Source organism: Mustelus asterias, unplaced genomic scaffold (assembly GCF_964213995.1).
Source record: "Mustelus asterias unplaced genomic scaffold, sMusAst1.hap1.1 HAP1_SCAFFOLD_207, whole genome shotgun sequence".
NCBI classification, from domain to species: Eukaryota; Metazoa; Chordata; class Chondrichthyes; order Carcharhiniformes; family Triakidae; genus Mustelus; species Mustelus asterias.
The window spans coordinates 433,460-449,044 of record NW_027590195.1 but is presented as its reverse complement, the minus strand read 5'-3'; the positions used below and the strand labels follow the sequence as shown (position 1 = coordinate 449,044).

At 48.5% G+C, this 15,585-nt stretch overlaps 1 protein-coding gene across 4 annotated transcripts in view; it reads right to left on the bottom strand.

Moving 5' to 3' along the window:
- LOC144485644 (integrin alpha-M-like) overlaps positions 1–15,585 on the bottom strand; it is a 462,789-nt gene that overhangs the window by 24,919 nt on the left and 422,285 nt on the right. For all 4 annotated transcript variants that reach the window (XM_078203742.1, XM_078203744.1, XM_078203743.1 and 1 more), the window contains 2 exons: positions 13,423–13,530; positions 4,626–4,715 (listed from right to left, as the gene is read on the bottom strand). In XM_078203742.1, coding sequence (XP_078059868.1) covers positions 4,626–4,715; positions 13,423–13,530 — 198 coding nt within the window. The remainder of the gene's footprint in view (positions 1–4,625; positions 4,716–13,422; positions 13,531–15,585) is intronic.

The window sequence follows — 15,585 nt, the reverse complement described above, 5'->3', positions numbered from 1 at the left end:
TATCCCTCAGGACCTTTTCCATTAACTTACCGACCACCAAAGTAAGACTAACCAGCCTATAATTACCAGGGTCATTTCTATTTCCTTTCTTCAACAGAGGAACAACATTCGCCACTCTCCAGTCCTCTGACACTATCCCCTTGGACAGTGAGGACCCAAAGATCAAAGCCAAAGGCTCTGCAATCTCATCCCTTGCCTCCCAAAGAATCCTAGGATATATAAATGCTCTGGAAGAAGGTGTAACTGGGGTGATCAGTAAGTTTGCGGACGACACGAAAATGGCTGGACTTGCAGATAGTGAGGAACATTGTCAGAGGCTACAGAAGGATATCGATAGACGGGAAATTTGGGCAAAGATATGGCAGATGGAGTTCAATCCAGATAAATGCGAAGTGATGCATTTTGGTAGAACTAACATAGAGGGGAGCTATACGATACATGGCAGAACCATAAAGGGTGTAGATACGCAAAAGGGCCTGGGTGTGCAAGTCCACAGATCCTTGAAGGTGACGTCACAGGTGGAGAAGGTGGTGAAGAAGGCATATGGCATGCTTGCCTTTATAGGATGGGGCATAGAGTATAAAAGTTGGGGTCTGATGTTGCGATTGTATAGAACGCTGGTTCGGCCGCATTTGGAATACTGCGCCCAGTTCTGGTTGCCACACTACCAGAAGGACGTGGAGGCTTTAGAGAGAGTGCAGAGGAGGTTTACCAGGATGTTGCCTGGTATGGAAGGGTTTAGTTATGAGGAGAGATTGGGTAAACTGGGGTTGTTCTCCCTGGAAAGACGGAGGATGAGGGGTGACCTAATAGAGGAGTATAAAATTATGAAAGGCATAGATAGGGTGAACGGTGGGCAGCTTTTTCCCAGGTCGGTGGTGACGTTCATGAGGGGCCATAGGTTCAAGGTGAGGGGGGGGGAGGTTTAACACGCATATCAGAAGGACGTATTTTACAGAGGGTGGTGGGGGCCTGGAATGCGCTGCCGGGCAAGGTGGTGGAGGCGGACACACTGGGAACATTTAAGACTTATCTAGATAGCCACATGAACGGAGTGGGAATGGAGGGATACAAAAGAATGGTCTAGTTTGGACCAGGGAGCGGCGCGGGCTTGGAGGGCCGAAGGGCCTGTTCCTGTGCTGTATTGTTCTTTGTTGTTCTTATCCCATCTGGCCCAGGGGACTTGTCGACCCTCAGGTTTTTCAAAATTGCTAAGACACCTTCCCTCAGAATATCTACCTCCTCCAGCCTATCAGCCTGTATCCCACTCTCATCCTCAAAAACATGGCCCCTCTCCTTGGTGAACACTGAAGAAAAGTATTCATTAATCGCCTCTCCTATCTCTTCTGACTCCATGCACAAGTTCCCACTACTGTCCTTGACCGGCCCTAACCTCACCCTGGTCATTCTTTTATTTCTCACATATGCGTAAAAAGCCTTGGGGTTTTCCTTGATCCGACCCGCCAAGGACTTCTCATGCCCCCTCCTAGCTCTCCTAAGCCCTTTTTTTCACTCATTCCTTGCTACCTTGTAACCCTCAAGCAACCCAACTGAACCTTGTTTTCTCATCCTTACATACGCTTCCTTTTTCCTCTTGACAAGACATTCAACCTCTTTCGTGAACCATGGTTCCCTCACTCGGCCATTTCCTCCCTGCCTGACAGGGACATACCTGTCAAGGACACGCAGTATTTGTTCTTTGAACAAGCTCCACTTTTCATTTGTGTCTTTCCCTGACAGTTTCTGTTCCCACCTTATGCTCCCTAATTCTTGCCTAATCGCATCATAATTACCCCTCCCCCAATTATAAACCTTCCCTTGCCGTAAGGCCCTATCCCTCTCCATTGCAATAATGAAAGACACCGAATTGTGGTCACTATCTCCAAAGTGCTCTCTGACAACCAAATCTAACACTTGGCCCGGTTCATTACCCAGTACCAAGTCCAATGTGGCCCCACCTCTTGTCGGCTTATCCACATATTGTGTCAGGAAACCCTCCTGCACACACTGCACAAACACTGCCCCATCCGAACTATTCAACTTATTAATGTTCCAATCAATGTTTGGAAAGTTAAAGTCACCCATGACAAAAAAAAAGCGTTCAGACAGTTACATGGGTAAGATGGGTATAGAGGGATATGGGCCAAACGCGGGCAATTGGGACTAGTTTAATGGTTGAAAAAACGGGCGGCATGGAGAATTTGGGCCGAAGGGCCTGTTTCCGTGCTGTAAACCTCTATGATTCAATGACTCTAACTGCTAAAAAATGTCTCCAAACTGTTTTGCTGAGTTTTATCATGCCGTAGTGGGCAAAGGCTGTGATTAGTTGGTCTGCAGGAGCTCATTATGTTACACTCCAGCTTGAATCTGACATCCCACCACCCCCAGCCACCGAATAAGGACAGAGCCTTTATTCAGCTGGTTTGGGCACAGAAGGTAAGAGTGTTGCTCTCGGGTATAAAACTGATTGTTTCTTGTGGTAATGGGGCTCGTCTGCCCGCAACAGCTGAGACAGGAACGATATGAGCAATGCTCCAAGCTGCTTGACAAAATCCCACATGGGTGGCACAGTGGTTAGCACTGCTGCCTCACAGTGCCAGGGATCTGGGTTCAATTCCGGCCTCGGGTCACTGTCTGTGAGGAGTTTGCACAAACTCCCTGTGCCTGCGTGGTTTTCCTCCAAGTAGAACATAGAACAGTACAGCACAGAACAGGCCCTTCGGCCCACAATGTTGTGCCGAGCTTTATCTGAAACCAAGATCACGCTATCCCACTCCCTATCATCCTGGTGTGCTCCATGTGCCTATCCAATAACCGCTTAAATATTCCTAAAGTGTCTGACTCCACTATCACTGCAGGCAGTCCATTCCACACCCCAACCACTCTCTGCGTAAAGAACCTACCTCTGATATCCTTCCTATATCTCCCACCACGTACCCTATAGTTATGCCCCCTTGTAATAGCTCCATCCACCCGAGGAAATAGTCTTTCAACGTTCACTCTATCTATCCCCTTCATCGTTTTATAAACCTCTATTAAGTCTCCCCTCAGCATCCTCCGCTCCAGAGAGAACAGCCCTAGCTCCCTCAACCTTTTCTCATAAGACCTACCCTCCAAACCAGGCAGCATCCTGGTAAATCTCCTCTGCACTCTTTCCAGCGCTTCCACATCCTTCTTATAGTGAGGTGACCAGAACTGCACACAATATTCCAAATGTGGTCTCACCAAGGTCCTGTACAGTTGCAGCATAACCCCACGGCTCTTAAACTCCAACCCCCTGTTAATAAAAGCTAACACACTATAGGCCTTCTTCACAGCTCTATCCACTTGAGTGGCAACCTTTAGAGATCTGTGGATATGGACCCCAAGATCTCTCTGTTCCTCCACAGTCTTCAGAACCCTACCTTTGACCCTGTAATCCACATTTAAATTAGTCCTACCAAAATGAATCACCTCACATTTATCAGTACTCTGGTTTCCTCCCACAGTCCAAAGATGTGCAGGTTTGGTTGATTGGCCATGATAAATTGGCCCCAAGTGTCCCAAGATGCATAGCTTAGGGGGATTAGTGGGGTAAATATGTGGAGTTATTGGAATAGGGCCAGGGTATAATGCTCTGTAGGAAAGTTGGTGCAGACTCAATGGACCTTTTGCACTGTAGGGATTCTATGATTCTAACTGTTTAGGACAAGCAGTATTTGCCAATGTTACAAATCTGAGAAATGCAACAATGAGTTGGACAGGACTAGAATTCAGACAGAGAGGATGGATATGATGGCTGAAATTTGACACACAGAGGACAAAGCGATCCAAATTGGGGAAAGGAATAAGTTGGTAATAGAAACTAACTGGTATAATTTGAGATGGGGAGCAGGGAAACAGAGAGAGATGGGCATATCAGTAAACTATCCAAGAGGACAGGAGGGGCCAGAGGAGCTTGTTAAAGAAGCAAATTCAACCCTTTGATATTGTCACCGAAAAATTGAATGGAAAAGTCAGGAAGTGGTTCAGAACTTGTTCCAAAATCCTGGTTACACCCAAGCGGGAGGACTGGGTCCAATTCTGGCCCCCACACTTTCGGAAGGATCTCACGGCCTCAGAGAGGGTGCAGAGGGGGATTGATAAGAATGTTCCCAGGAATGAGGGAGTTCAGTTTATGTGAAGAGACTGGGAGAAGCTGGGATTGTTCCCCTCAGAGTAGAGAAGGTGAAGGAAGTGATTTAACCAAGGCATTCAAAATCAGGAAGGGTTTGGATTGTGTAAAGAAGGAGAAAGTGTTTCCAGTGTCAGGAGGGTGGTAACCAGAGGGGACACAGGATAAAGAGGATGAGTAAAAGATGAGCAGAATGGTTTTTTTCACCCATCAATTTCTCGATCAGGCAGATGCTGCCTGAGAGCGAGATAGCAGCAGGTTCAATAGGAACTCTCAAAAGGGGGAATTGGAGAGATAATTGAAAAGGAAAATAATCACTGGGAGAGGGGGAAGATCGGAGGAGAGATGGGCATTAATTGGGAAACTCGAGTAAGGAGCCAGCACCAATTGCAGAATAGCCTCCCTCCAGTACGGTCCGATTGTATGTTTCTACAATCTCCAACTCCAGTTTCCATGTTTCCGTGATTATTACCAATCTGACGTAGTCTTGTGGCAGCTTCAGGGTCTCCGACTGAACCACTGCCAGTCTGTGGGCAGGAGGATGGCAGACTGAATGGTTTCCCTGGTAAATAAAGGGAAAAGGGAGAGAAGGTCACAAAATAGCAAGATCGTTATACCCTGCACCCTCCAGGCATGGTGACAGCAAGACACTGCCTGTCACCTCCCAATGCCAGGACCCACTGCCTGTAACCTCCCAATGCCAGGACTCACTGCCTGTAACCTCCCAATGCCAGGACCCACTGCCTGTAACCTCCCAATGCCAGGACCCACTGCCTGTAACCTCCCAATGCCAGGACTCACTGCCTGTAACCTCCCAATGCCAGGACTCACTGCCTGTAACCTCCCAATGCCAGGACTCTCTGCCTGTCACCTCCCAATGCCAGGACTCACTGCCTGTAACCTCCCAATCCCAGGACTCACTGCCTGTAACCTCCCAATGCCAGGACTCACTGCCTGTAACCTCCCAATGCCAGGACTCTCTGCCTGTCACCTCCCAATGCCAGGACCCACTGCCTGTCACCTCCCAATGCCAGGACTCTCTGCCTGTCACCTCCCAATGCCAGGACTCACTGCCTGTAACCTCCCAATGCCAGGACTCACTGCCTGTCACCTCCCAATGCCAGGACCCACTGCCTGTAACCTCCCAATGCCAGGACTCACTGCCTGTCACCTCCCAATGCCAGGACCCACTGCCTGTAACCTCCCAATGCCAGGACCCACTGCCTGTAACCTCCCAATGCCAGGGCTCACTGCCTGTAACCTCCCAATGCCAGGACCCACTGCCTGTAACCTCCCAATGCCAGGACTCACTGCCTGTCACCTCCCAATGCCAGGACTCTCTGCCTGTAACCTCCCAATGCCAGGACCCACTGCCTGTAACCTCCCAATGCCAGGACTCACTGCCTGTAACCTCCCAATGCCAGGACTCACTGCCTGTAACCTCCCAATGCCAGGACTCACTGCCTGTCACCTCCCAATGCCAGGACTCACTGCCTGTAACCTCCCAATGCCAGGACTCACTGCCTGTAACCTCCCAATGCCAGGACTCACTGCCTGTAACCTCCCAATGCCAGGACTCACTGCCTGTCACCTCCCAATGCCAGGACTCACTGCCTGTAACCTCCCAATGCCAGGACTCACTGCCTGTAACCTCCCAATGCCAGGACTCACTGCCTGTAACCTCCCAATGCCAGGACTCACTGCCTGTAACCTCCCAATGCCAGGACTCACTGCCTGTAACCTCCCAATGCCAGGACTCACTGCCTGTAACCTCCCAATGCCAGGACTCACTGCTTGTAACCTCCCAATGCCAGGACCCACTGCCTGTAACCTCCCAATGCCAGGACCCACTGCCTGTAACCTCCCAATGCCAGGACTCACTGCCTGTAACCTCCCAATGCCAGGACCCACTGCCTGTAACCTCCCAATGCCAGGACCCACTGCCTGTAACCTCCCAATGCCAGGACCCACTGCCTGTAACCTCCCAATGCCAGGACCCACTGCCTGTAACCTCCCAATGCCAGGACTCACTGCCTGTAACCTCCCAATGCCAGGGCTCACTGCCTGTAACCTCCCAATGCCAGGACCCACTGCCTGTAACCTCCCAATGCCAGGGCTCACTGCCTGTAACCTCCCAATGCCAGGACCCACTGCCTGTCACCTCCCAATGCCAGGACTCTCTGCCTGTAACCTCCCAAGGGTTTCCTCCAGGTGCTCCGGTTTCCCCTCACAGTCCAAAGATGTGAGGGTTCGGTGAATTGGCCACCTAATCAGGGGGATTAGCAGGATAAATCCAGGGTTTGTGGGGATAGGACCCAGGTGGGATTGTTGTCGGTGCAGACTCGATGGGCTGAATGGCCTCCTTCTGCATTGTAGGAATTCTATGATTCTATGATAAAACTGCACACAATACTCAAGGCATGGCCCCACCAAGGCCCTTTACAGAGTAATAGGGGTTTACAGCATGGAAACAGGCCCTTCAGCCAACTTCTCCATGCCACCCTTTTTTTTAATGACTAGGCCAGTCCCAATTGCCTGTGTTTGGCCCATATCCCTCTCCAACCATCTTACTCATGTAACTTTCTAAACACTTTTTAAAAGACAAAATTGTACCCGCCTCTACTACTCCCTCGGACAGCTTGTCCCAGACACTCTCCACCCACTGTGTGAAAAAATTGCCCCTCTGGACCCTTTTGTATCTCTTCCCTCTCACCTTAAACCTATGCCCTCTAGTTTGAGACTCCCCGACCTTTGGGAAAAGATATTGACTATCTAGCTGATCTGGGCCTCTCATTATTTTATAGACCTCTATAAGATCACCCCTCAATCTCTTACGCTCCAGCCTATTCAGCCTTTCCTTATAATTCAAACCATCAAGTCCCAGTAGCATCCTAGGAAATGTTTTCTGCACTCTTTCTAGTTTAATAATATCCTTTCTATAATAGGGTGACCAGAACTGTGCACAGTTCTGTATAACTGCGGTTTACACTTGCTGCAGAACTGCACCAAGACATCTTTACTCCTTTACTCAAATCCTCTTGCTATGAAGGCCAGCATGACATTAGCTTACCTCACCACCTGCACGCCAACCTTCAGCGGCTGTTCCACCTTGACACCCAGGTCATGTTGCACTCCACCTTTTCCTAAACTGACACCATTCAGATCATAATCTTCCTTCCTGTTTTTGCCACCAAAGTGAAAGCCTCACATTTATCCACATTATCTTGCATTTGCCAAGTATTTGCCCCACTCAGCCAGCCTGTCCAGGTCACCCTGCAGCCTCTTAGCATCCTCCTCACAGCACACACTGGGACCCAGCTTCGTGTCATCTGCAAATTTGGAGATGTTGAATTCAATTCCTTTGTCCAAATCATTAATGTATATTGTGACGAGCTGGGGTCCCAGCACTGAACCCTGCGGTACCCCACTAGTCACTGCCTGCCACTCTGAAAAGGACCTGTTTATTCCCACTCTCTGCCTTCTGTCTGCCAACTAGTTCTCTATCCATATCAATATATTACCACCAATACTATGAGCTTTAATTTTGCTCACTAATCGTTTGCGTGGAGCTTGTCAAAAGCCTTTTGAAAATCCAGAAGCAGAACATCCACTGGTTCACCCTTGTCCACTCGACTGGTCACATCCTCAAAAAAATCCAGAACATTTTTCAAGCACGATTTCCCTTTAGTGAATCCATGCTGACTTGGACCGATCCTGTCACCGCTTTCCAAATGCTCAGTTATTACATCCTTAATAATTGACTCCAGCATTTTCCCCACCACCGATGTCAGGCTAACCGGTCTATAATTCCTTGTTTTTCTCTCTCCCTTCTTTTTTGAAAAAGTGGGGTTCCATTAGCTCGTTTCCAATCCACTGGAACTCTTCCAGAGTCTCTAGAATGCTGGAAAATGATCTCCAATGCATCCACTATTTCTAAGGACACTTCACTGAGTACTCTGCGATACAGAGCATCAGGCCCTGGGAACTTCGCGGGTTTTGATCCCAGCAATTTCCCCTATACAATTTCTGGAATAATAATGATTTCCTTCAGTTCCTCCTTCATGCCAGACCCTCTATCCCCATTTCTGGAAGATTATTTGTGTCCTCCTAAGTGAAGACAGATCCAAAGTATTTGTTCAGCTGGTCTGCCATCTCTTTGTTGCTCATTATGAATTCACCTGATTCTAATTGTAATTGTTGGAATTTGTTTAAAAACGGCTGCAGGGAAAAGCCTGGGAACGACAGGCTGGTGAGCCTCACATCTGTGGTGCGTAGGTTGTTGGAAGGTATTTTGAGAGACAGGATTTTTCAGGCATTTAGAGACGCAAGGACTGATTAGGAACAGTCAGCATGGCTTTGTGAGTGGAAAATCATGTCTCACAAATTTCAGTTTTTTGAAGGGGTAACCAAGAAGGTAGATGAGGGCAGTGCAGTTGATGTTGTCTACATGGACTTTAGCAAGGCCTTTGGGAAGGTACCGCATGGTAGGTTAATAGAAACATAGAAAACTACAGCACAAAACAGGCCCTTCGGCCCCACAAGTTGTGCCGAACATATCTCTACCTTTTCGGCCTACCTATAACCCTCCATCCTATTAAGTCCCATGTACTCATCCAGGAGTCTCTTAAAAGACCCGATTGAGTTTGCCTCCACCACCACTGACGGGAGCTGATTCCACTCGCCCACCACCCTCTGTGTGAAAAACTTCCCCCTAACATTTCCCCTGTACCTAACCCCCAGCACCTTAAACCTGTGTCCTCTCGTAGTAGCCATTTCCACCCTGGGAAAAAGCCTCTGAGAGTCCACCCGATCTATGCCTCTCAACTTCTTATATACCTCTATTAGGTCTCCTCTCATCCTACGTCTCCCCAAGGAGAAAAGACCGAGCTCCCTCAGCCTATCCTCATAAGGCATGCCACTCAATCCAGGCAACATCCTTGTAAATCGCCTCTGCACCTTTCAATCTTTTCCACATCCTTCCTGTAATGAGGCGACCAGAACTGAGCACAGTACTCCAAGTGGGGTCTGACGAGGGTCTTATATAGCTGCATCATTATCCCCGGACTCCTAAACTCAATCCCTCGGTTGATAAAGGCCAGCACACCATACACCTTCTTAGCCACCTCCTCCACCTGCAGGGCCGATTTTAGAGTCCTATGGACCCGGACCCCAAGGTCATTCTGATCCTCTACAGTACTAAGAGTCTTTCCCTTTATATTGTACTCCTTCATCCCATTTGACCTGCCAAAATGGACCACTACGCATTTATCTGGGTTGAAGTCCATCTGCCACTTCTCCGCCCAGTCTTGCATCCTATCTATGTCCCTCTAACTTCTGACATCCCTCCAGGCTATCCACAACCCCACCAACCTTCGTGTCGTCGGCAAACTTACCAACCCATCCCTCCACTTCCTCATCCAGGTCATTTATGAAAATGACAAACAACAAGGGTCCCAGAACAGATCCCTGGGGCACACCACTGGTGACCGACCTCCATTTAGAAAAAGACCCAAGGTTGTTGCATAAGCTTAAATCTCACGGGATCCAGGGTGAGGTAGGTAAATAGATACAAAATTGATTTGATGACAGAAGCCAGAGGGTGTTTGTCGAGGGTTGGTTTTCAAACTGGAGACCTGTGACCAGCGGTGTGCCTCAGGGATCAGTGCTGGGTCCACTCTTATTTGTCATTTATATTAATGATTTGGATGAGAATATAGGAGGCATGGTTAGTAAGTTTGCAGATGACACCAAGATTGGTGGCATAAGTGGACAGTGAAGAAGATTATCTCAGATTGCAACGGGATCTTGATCAGTTGGGCCAGTGGGCTGATGAATGGCAGGTAGAGTTTAATTTAGATAAATGTGAGGTGATGCAGTTTGGTAGATCGAACCAGGGCAGGACTTACTCAGTTAATGGTAGGGCGTTGGGGAGAGTTACAGAACAAAGAGATCGAGGGGTACAGGTTCATAGCTCCTTGAAAGTGGAGTCACAGGTGGACAGAGTGGTGAAGAAGACATTCGGTATGCTTGGTTTCATTGGTCAGAATATTGAATACAGGAGTTGGGATGTCTTGCTGAAGTTGTACAAGACATTGGTAAGGCCACACTTGGAATACTGTGTACAGTTCTGGTCACCCTATTATAGAAAGGATATTATTAAACTAGAAAAAGTGCAGAAGAGATTTACTAGGATGCTACTGGGATGTGATGGTTTGAGTTATAAGGAGAGGCTGGATGGACTGGGACTTTTTTCTCTGGAGCATAGAAGCTGAGAGGTGATCTTATAGAGATTGATAAAATAATGAGGGGCATAGATCAGCAAGGTAGTCAATATCTTTTCCCAAAGGTAGAGGAATCTAAAACTAGAGGGCATAGGTTTAAGGTGAGAGGGGAGAGATACAAAAGTGTCCAGAGGGGCAATTTTTTCACACAGATGGCGGTGAGTGTCTGGAACAAGTTGCCAGAGGTAGTAGTAGAGGCGGGTACAATTTTGTCTTTTAAAAAGCATTTAGACAGTTACATGGGTAAGATGGGTCCAGAGGGACATGGGCCAAATGCGGGCAATTGGGACCAGCTTAGGGGTTTTAAAAAAAAAAGGGCGGCATGGACAAGTTGGGCTGAAGGGCCTGTTTCCATGCTGTAAACCTCAATGATTCTATGACCTCCATTTGTCTTCACCAGTCTTTCTCTCTTCACATACCTATAGAAGCTTTTGCACTCAGTTTTGATGTTTTCTGCAAGCCCACTCTCGTATTCTATTTTCCCCTTCTGAATTAAAGCCTTTGTCCTGCTCTGCTGGATTTTAAATTTCTCCCAGTCCTCAGGTTTGCTGCTTTTTTGGGCTAATTTATCTGCCTCCTCTTTGGCTTTAACACCATCCCTGATTTCCCTTGTTAGCCATGGATGAGCCACCTTCCCATTTTAGTCTTACGCCAGACAGGGATGGACAGTTGTTGAAATTCATCCATGTATTCTTTAAATGTTTGCCATTGTCGATCCACTATCAACTCCTGAAGTATCAAAAAACAAAGAAAATTACAGCACAGGAACAGGCCCTTTGGCCCTCCAAGCCTGCACCGACCATGCTGCCCGACTTAACTAAAACCCCCGACCATTTCCGGGGACCATATCCCTCTATTCCCATTTCATTCATGTACTTGTCAAGACGCCCCTTAAAAGTCACTACCGTATCCGCTTCCACTACCTCCCCCAGCAACAAGTTTCAGGCACCCACTACTCTCTGTGTAAAAAATCTGCTTCGTACATCTCCTTTAAACCTTGCACTTCGCACCTTAAACCTGTGCCCCCTAGTAATTGACTCTTCCACCCTGGGAAAAAGCTTCTGACTACCCACTCTGTCCATGCCTCTCATAATCTTGTAGACTTCTATCAGATCTCCCCTCAACCTCCGTCACTCCAGTGAGAACAAAGCAAGTTTCTCCAACCTCTCCTCATAGCTAATGCCCTCCATACCAGGCAACATCCTGGTAAATCTTTTCTGTACCCTCTCCAAAGCCTCCACATCCTTCTGGTAGTGTGCGACCAGAATTGAACACTATATTCCAAGTGCAGCCTAATTAAGGTTCTATAAAGCTGCAACATGACTTGCCAATTTTTAAACTCAATGCCCCGGCCGATGAAGGCAAGCATGCCGTATGCCTTCTTAACTACCTTCTCCACCTGCATTGCCACTTTCAGTGACCTGTGGACTTGTACACCCAGATCCCTCTGCCTATCAATACTCTTAAGGGTTCTGCCATTTACTGTATATTTCCTATCTGTATTAGACCTTCCAAAATGCATCACCTCACATTTGTCCGGATTAAACTCCATCTGCCATCTCTCTGCCCAAGTCTCCAACTGATCTATATCCTGCTGTATCCTCTGATGGTCCTCATCGCGGTCCGCAAATCCACCAACCTTTGTGTCGTCCGCAAACTTACAAATCAATCCAGTTACATTTTCTTCCAAATCATTTATATATATTACAAACAGCAAAGGTCCCAGCACTGATCCCTGAGGAACACCACTTGTCACAGCCAATGATTCATCCTATGCCAGTTTGTCCTAGCCAATGCACATCTCATACCATCAAAGTCAGCTTTCCTCAAGTTCAAGATCCTATGTCTCAGACTTAACTGTATCACTCTCCATCTTAATGAAGAATTCTACCATATTATGGTCAATCTTCCCCAAAGGATCTCGACCACAAGGTTGCTAATTAATCCTCTCTCATTATACAGTACCCAGTCTAGGATGGCCTGCTCTCTAGTTTGTTCCTCGAAATATTGGTCAAGAAAACCATCCCTTATACATTCCAAGAAATCCTCCTCCATTGCACTGCTACCAGTTTGGAAGTAGGTGGGAGGTCAGGTGTTTCTCATGTGTTAGTGCAGAGTTGATGGGCTGAATGGTCTCTTCTGTGCTGTGTGATTCTATGGTTCTATCTGTCACCCCTCCCTCCTTTTCTCCTCCCCTTCCTCTCTCTCCTCCATCTCTTTTCTCCCCCCCCTTTCTCCTCCCGTCCCTCCCCTTCTCCCCCTCTCTCTCTCTCTTGCTCTCTTCGCCCCTCCCTCCCCCCTCTCTCACTCTCTCTTCATCCGTCCCTCCCTCTCTCACTCTCCGTCACTCCTTTTGTCTGCTCCCTCCCCATATCTCTGCCCCTCTTGCCCACTTTCTCCTCCACTCTCTCCCCCCTTCCTCTCTGCAATCCTTCTCGCTCTCTCTCCTTCCCTCCCTCTTTATCCTCCTCTCCCTCACTCTGACCCCCTCTCCACACTCTCTTGATCACTCCCACTCTTTCTCCTCCTCTTCCTCTCTCTCTCCCCCTCTAAACCTCTCCCCTCCCTCCCTCATTTACTGCCACTCCCAATTTCTCCTTCACTCCCTCCCTCTCCCCATCCCTCTCATTCCCTCTCTCTACCCACAACATTTTCCTCCCTCTACCTGTCTCTCTGCCCCTCCATCACTCTCTCCCCCTTTCTACTCCACTCCCTCACTCTCTTTACCCTTTCCACTCCCCCCTCCCTCCCTCTCTCCTTCTCTTTCCCCCCACCTTTCGTCCCCTCTTTCCCCATCTCTCTGCCCCGTCTCCCGCTTTTTCCTTTGTCTCTCCCTTCCCCCTCTCTGCAATCTCTCTCGCTCCTCCCCTTCTCTCTTCTCCAATCCCTTCCTCGATCTCCCCCTACTTCTGACTCAGCGATAGTGATATATTTGCCCTCCCTGTTCCCAGACAGCAGTGACAGCAAATCCCACTCCCGCACACTTACCGGATGTCTCTCGGACACTGTGACATTCCACAGTGAGTGGGTTCCGATTCTCACCGGGACTGTTACCTTTACATGGATCGGGAGAGATCGCGGACCCATGTTTTCCACCTGTCAACGACACAACATCAACACTGAGAAGGACAGGAAAACCTCAACACTCCAAGTCATTCACCATCCTCCCTTAGAAATATAGAATCCATATACAGGGCAGAAGGAGCCAATTTCACGCATCAAATCTGCACCAACTCTCCAAAAGAGCACTTAACAAAGGCTCACTCGTCCACCCTATCCCAATTACCTGCGCGTTTACAGTGGCTAATCCAGCTAACCTGGACATCTCTGGACACTAGGGGACAATGTTCCAAGGCCAGGCAACCTAACCAGCACAGCCTAGGACATTCTGTGGAACAAGGGAATCTTGGCGTGTTTATCCACAGACCTCTCAAGGCGGAAGGGCATGTTAGTAGGGTGGTGAAAAAGGCTTTAGGGAAACTTGCCTTTATGAATCAAGGCATAGATTACAAAAGCAGGGAAGTCATGTTGGAGTTGGAAAGAATTTTGGTGAGGCCACAGCTGGAGCACTGTGTGCAGTTCTGGTCACCACATTATAGGAAGGATGTGATTGAACGAGAGGGGGTGCAGAGGAGGTTCACCAGGATGCTGCCTGGGATGGAGCATTTAAGTAAGCTTGGGTTGTTTTCAACCCAAGACCTGATTGAGGTGCACGGGATTATGAGAGACATGGACAGAGTGGATAAGGGGCAGCTATTCCCCTTATTTGAAGGGTCAGTCAGGAGGAGACACAGGTTCAAGGTGAGGGGCAGGGGGCTTGGGATATTTGAGGAAAAATCTTTTTACCCAAAGGGTGGTGACTGGAATGTGCTGCCTGGGAGGGTGGTAGAGGCGGGTTGCGTCACATCCTTTAGAAAGTACCTGGATCAGCACTTAGCCATAACATTCAAGGCGATGGGCCAAGCTTTGGTAAATGGCATTAGGTGGGAAGTCAGGTGTTTCCAGTGTGTCCGTGCAGAGTCGATGGGCTGTATGATTCTAAGATCTTTGGACTGTGGGAGGAAACCCACACAGACACAGGAAAAACATGCAAACTCCACAGTCACCCGAGGCCCGAATTGAAGCCAGGTCCCTGGAGCTGTGAGGCAGCAGCAGTTCCTTCACTGTCACTGGGGCAAAATCCTGGAACTGCCTCCCTAGCAGCACAGTGGGTGTACCTACACCTCCGGGTGGTTCGAGAAGGCAGCTCACCACCACCTCCTGAATGGCACCTCGGGATCAGCAATAAATGCTGGTCCATCCAGCAATGCCCACATCCCATAAAAATTAACAGAATCACAGAATACTACAGTGCAGAAGAAACCCTTCAGGTCGGCACCAACCCATGAAATGCCCTGACCTGCCCACTAATCCCCCTTGCCAGCACTTGCCTGATAACCTTGAATGTTATGATGTGCCAAGTACTCATCCAGGTACCTTTTAAAGGATGTGAGGCATCCCGCCTCCACCACCCTCCCAGGCAGCGCATTCCAGACCATCACCACCCTCTGGGTAAAAAGATTCTATCCTCCGATCGCCCCGAAACCTCCCACCCCTCAGTTTTAACTTGTGTCCCCTAGTAACTGACCCTTCAACTGAGGGGAACAGCTGCTCCCGATCCACCCTGTCCATGTCCCTCATAATCTTGAACACCTCAATCAGGTCTCCCCTCAGTCTTCTCTGCTCCAGAGCAAACAACCCAAGCCTATCCAACCTCTCTTCATAACCTAAATGTTCCATCCCAGGCAGCATCCTGGTGAATCTCCTCTGCATCTCCTCCAGTGCGTTCACGTCCTTCCTATAACGTGGCGACCAGAACTGCACACAGTGCTCCAGCTGTGGCCTCACCAAAATTCTATACAACTCCAACATGACCTCGCTGCTTTTGTAACCTATACTCCGATTGATAAAGGCCATTTGCCTTTTTCACCACCCTATTAACCTGCCTTTCCGCCTTCAGAGATCTGTGGACAAACAAGCCAAGGTCCCTTTTGTTCTTCAGAACTTCCCAGTGTCAGACCTTTCATAGTATTCTTCCTTGTCAAATTACTCCTTCCAAAGTGATCACCTCACACATATCAGGGTTAAATTCCATCTGCCACTTCTCAGCCC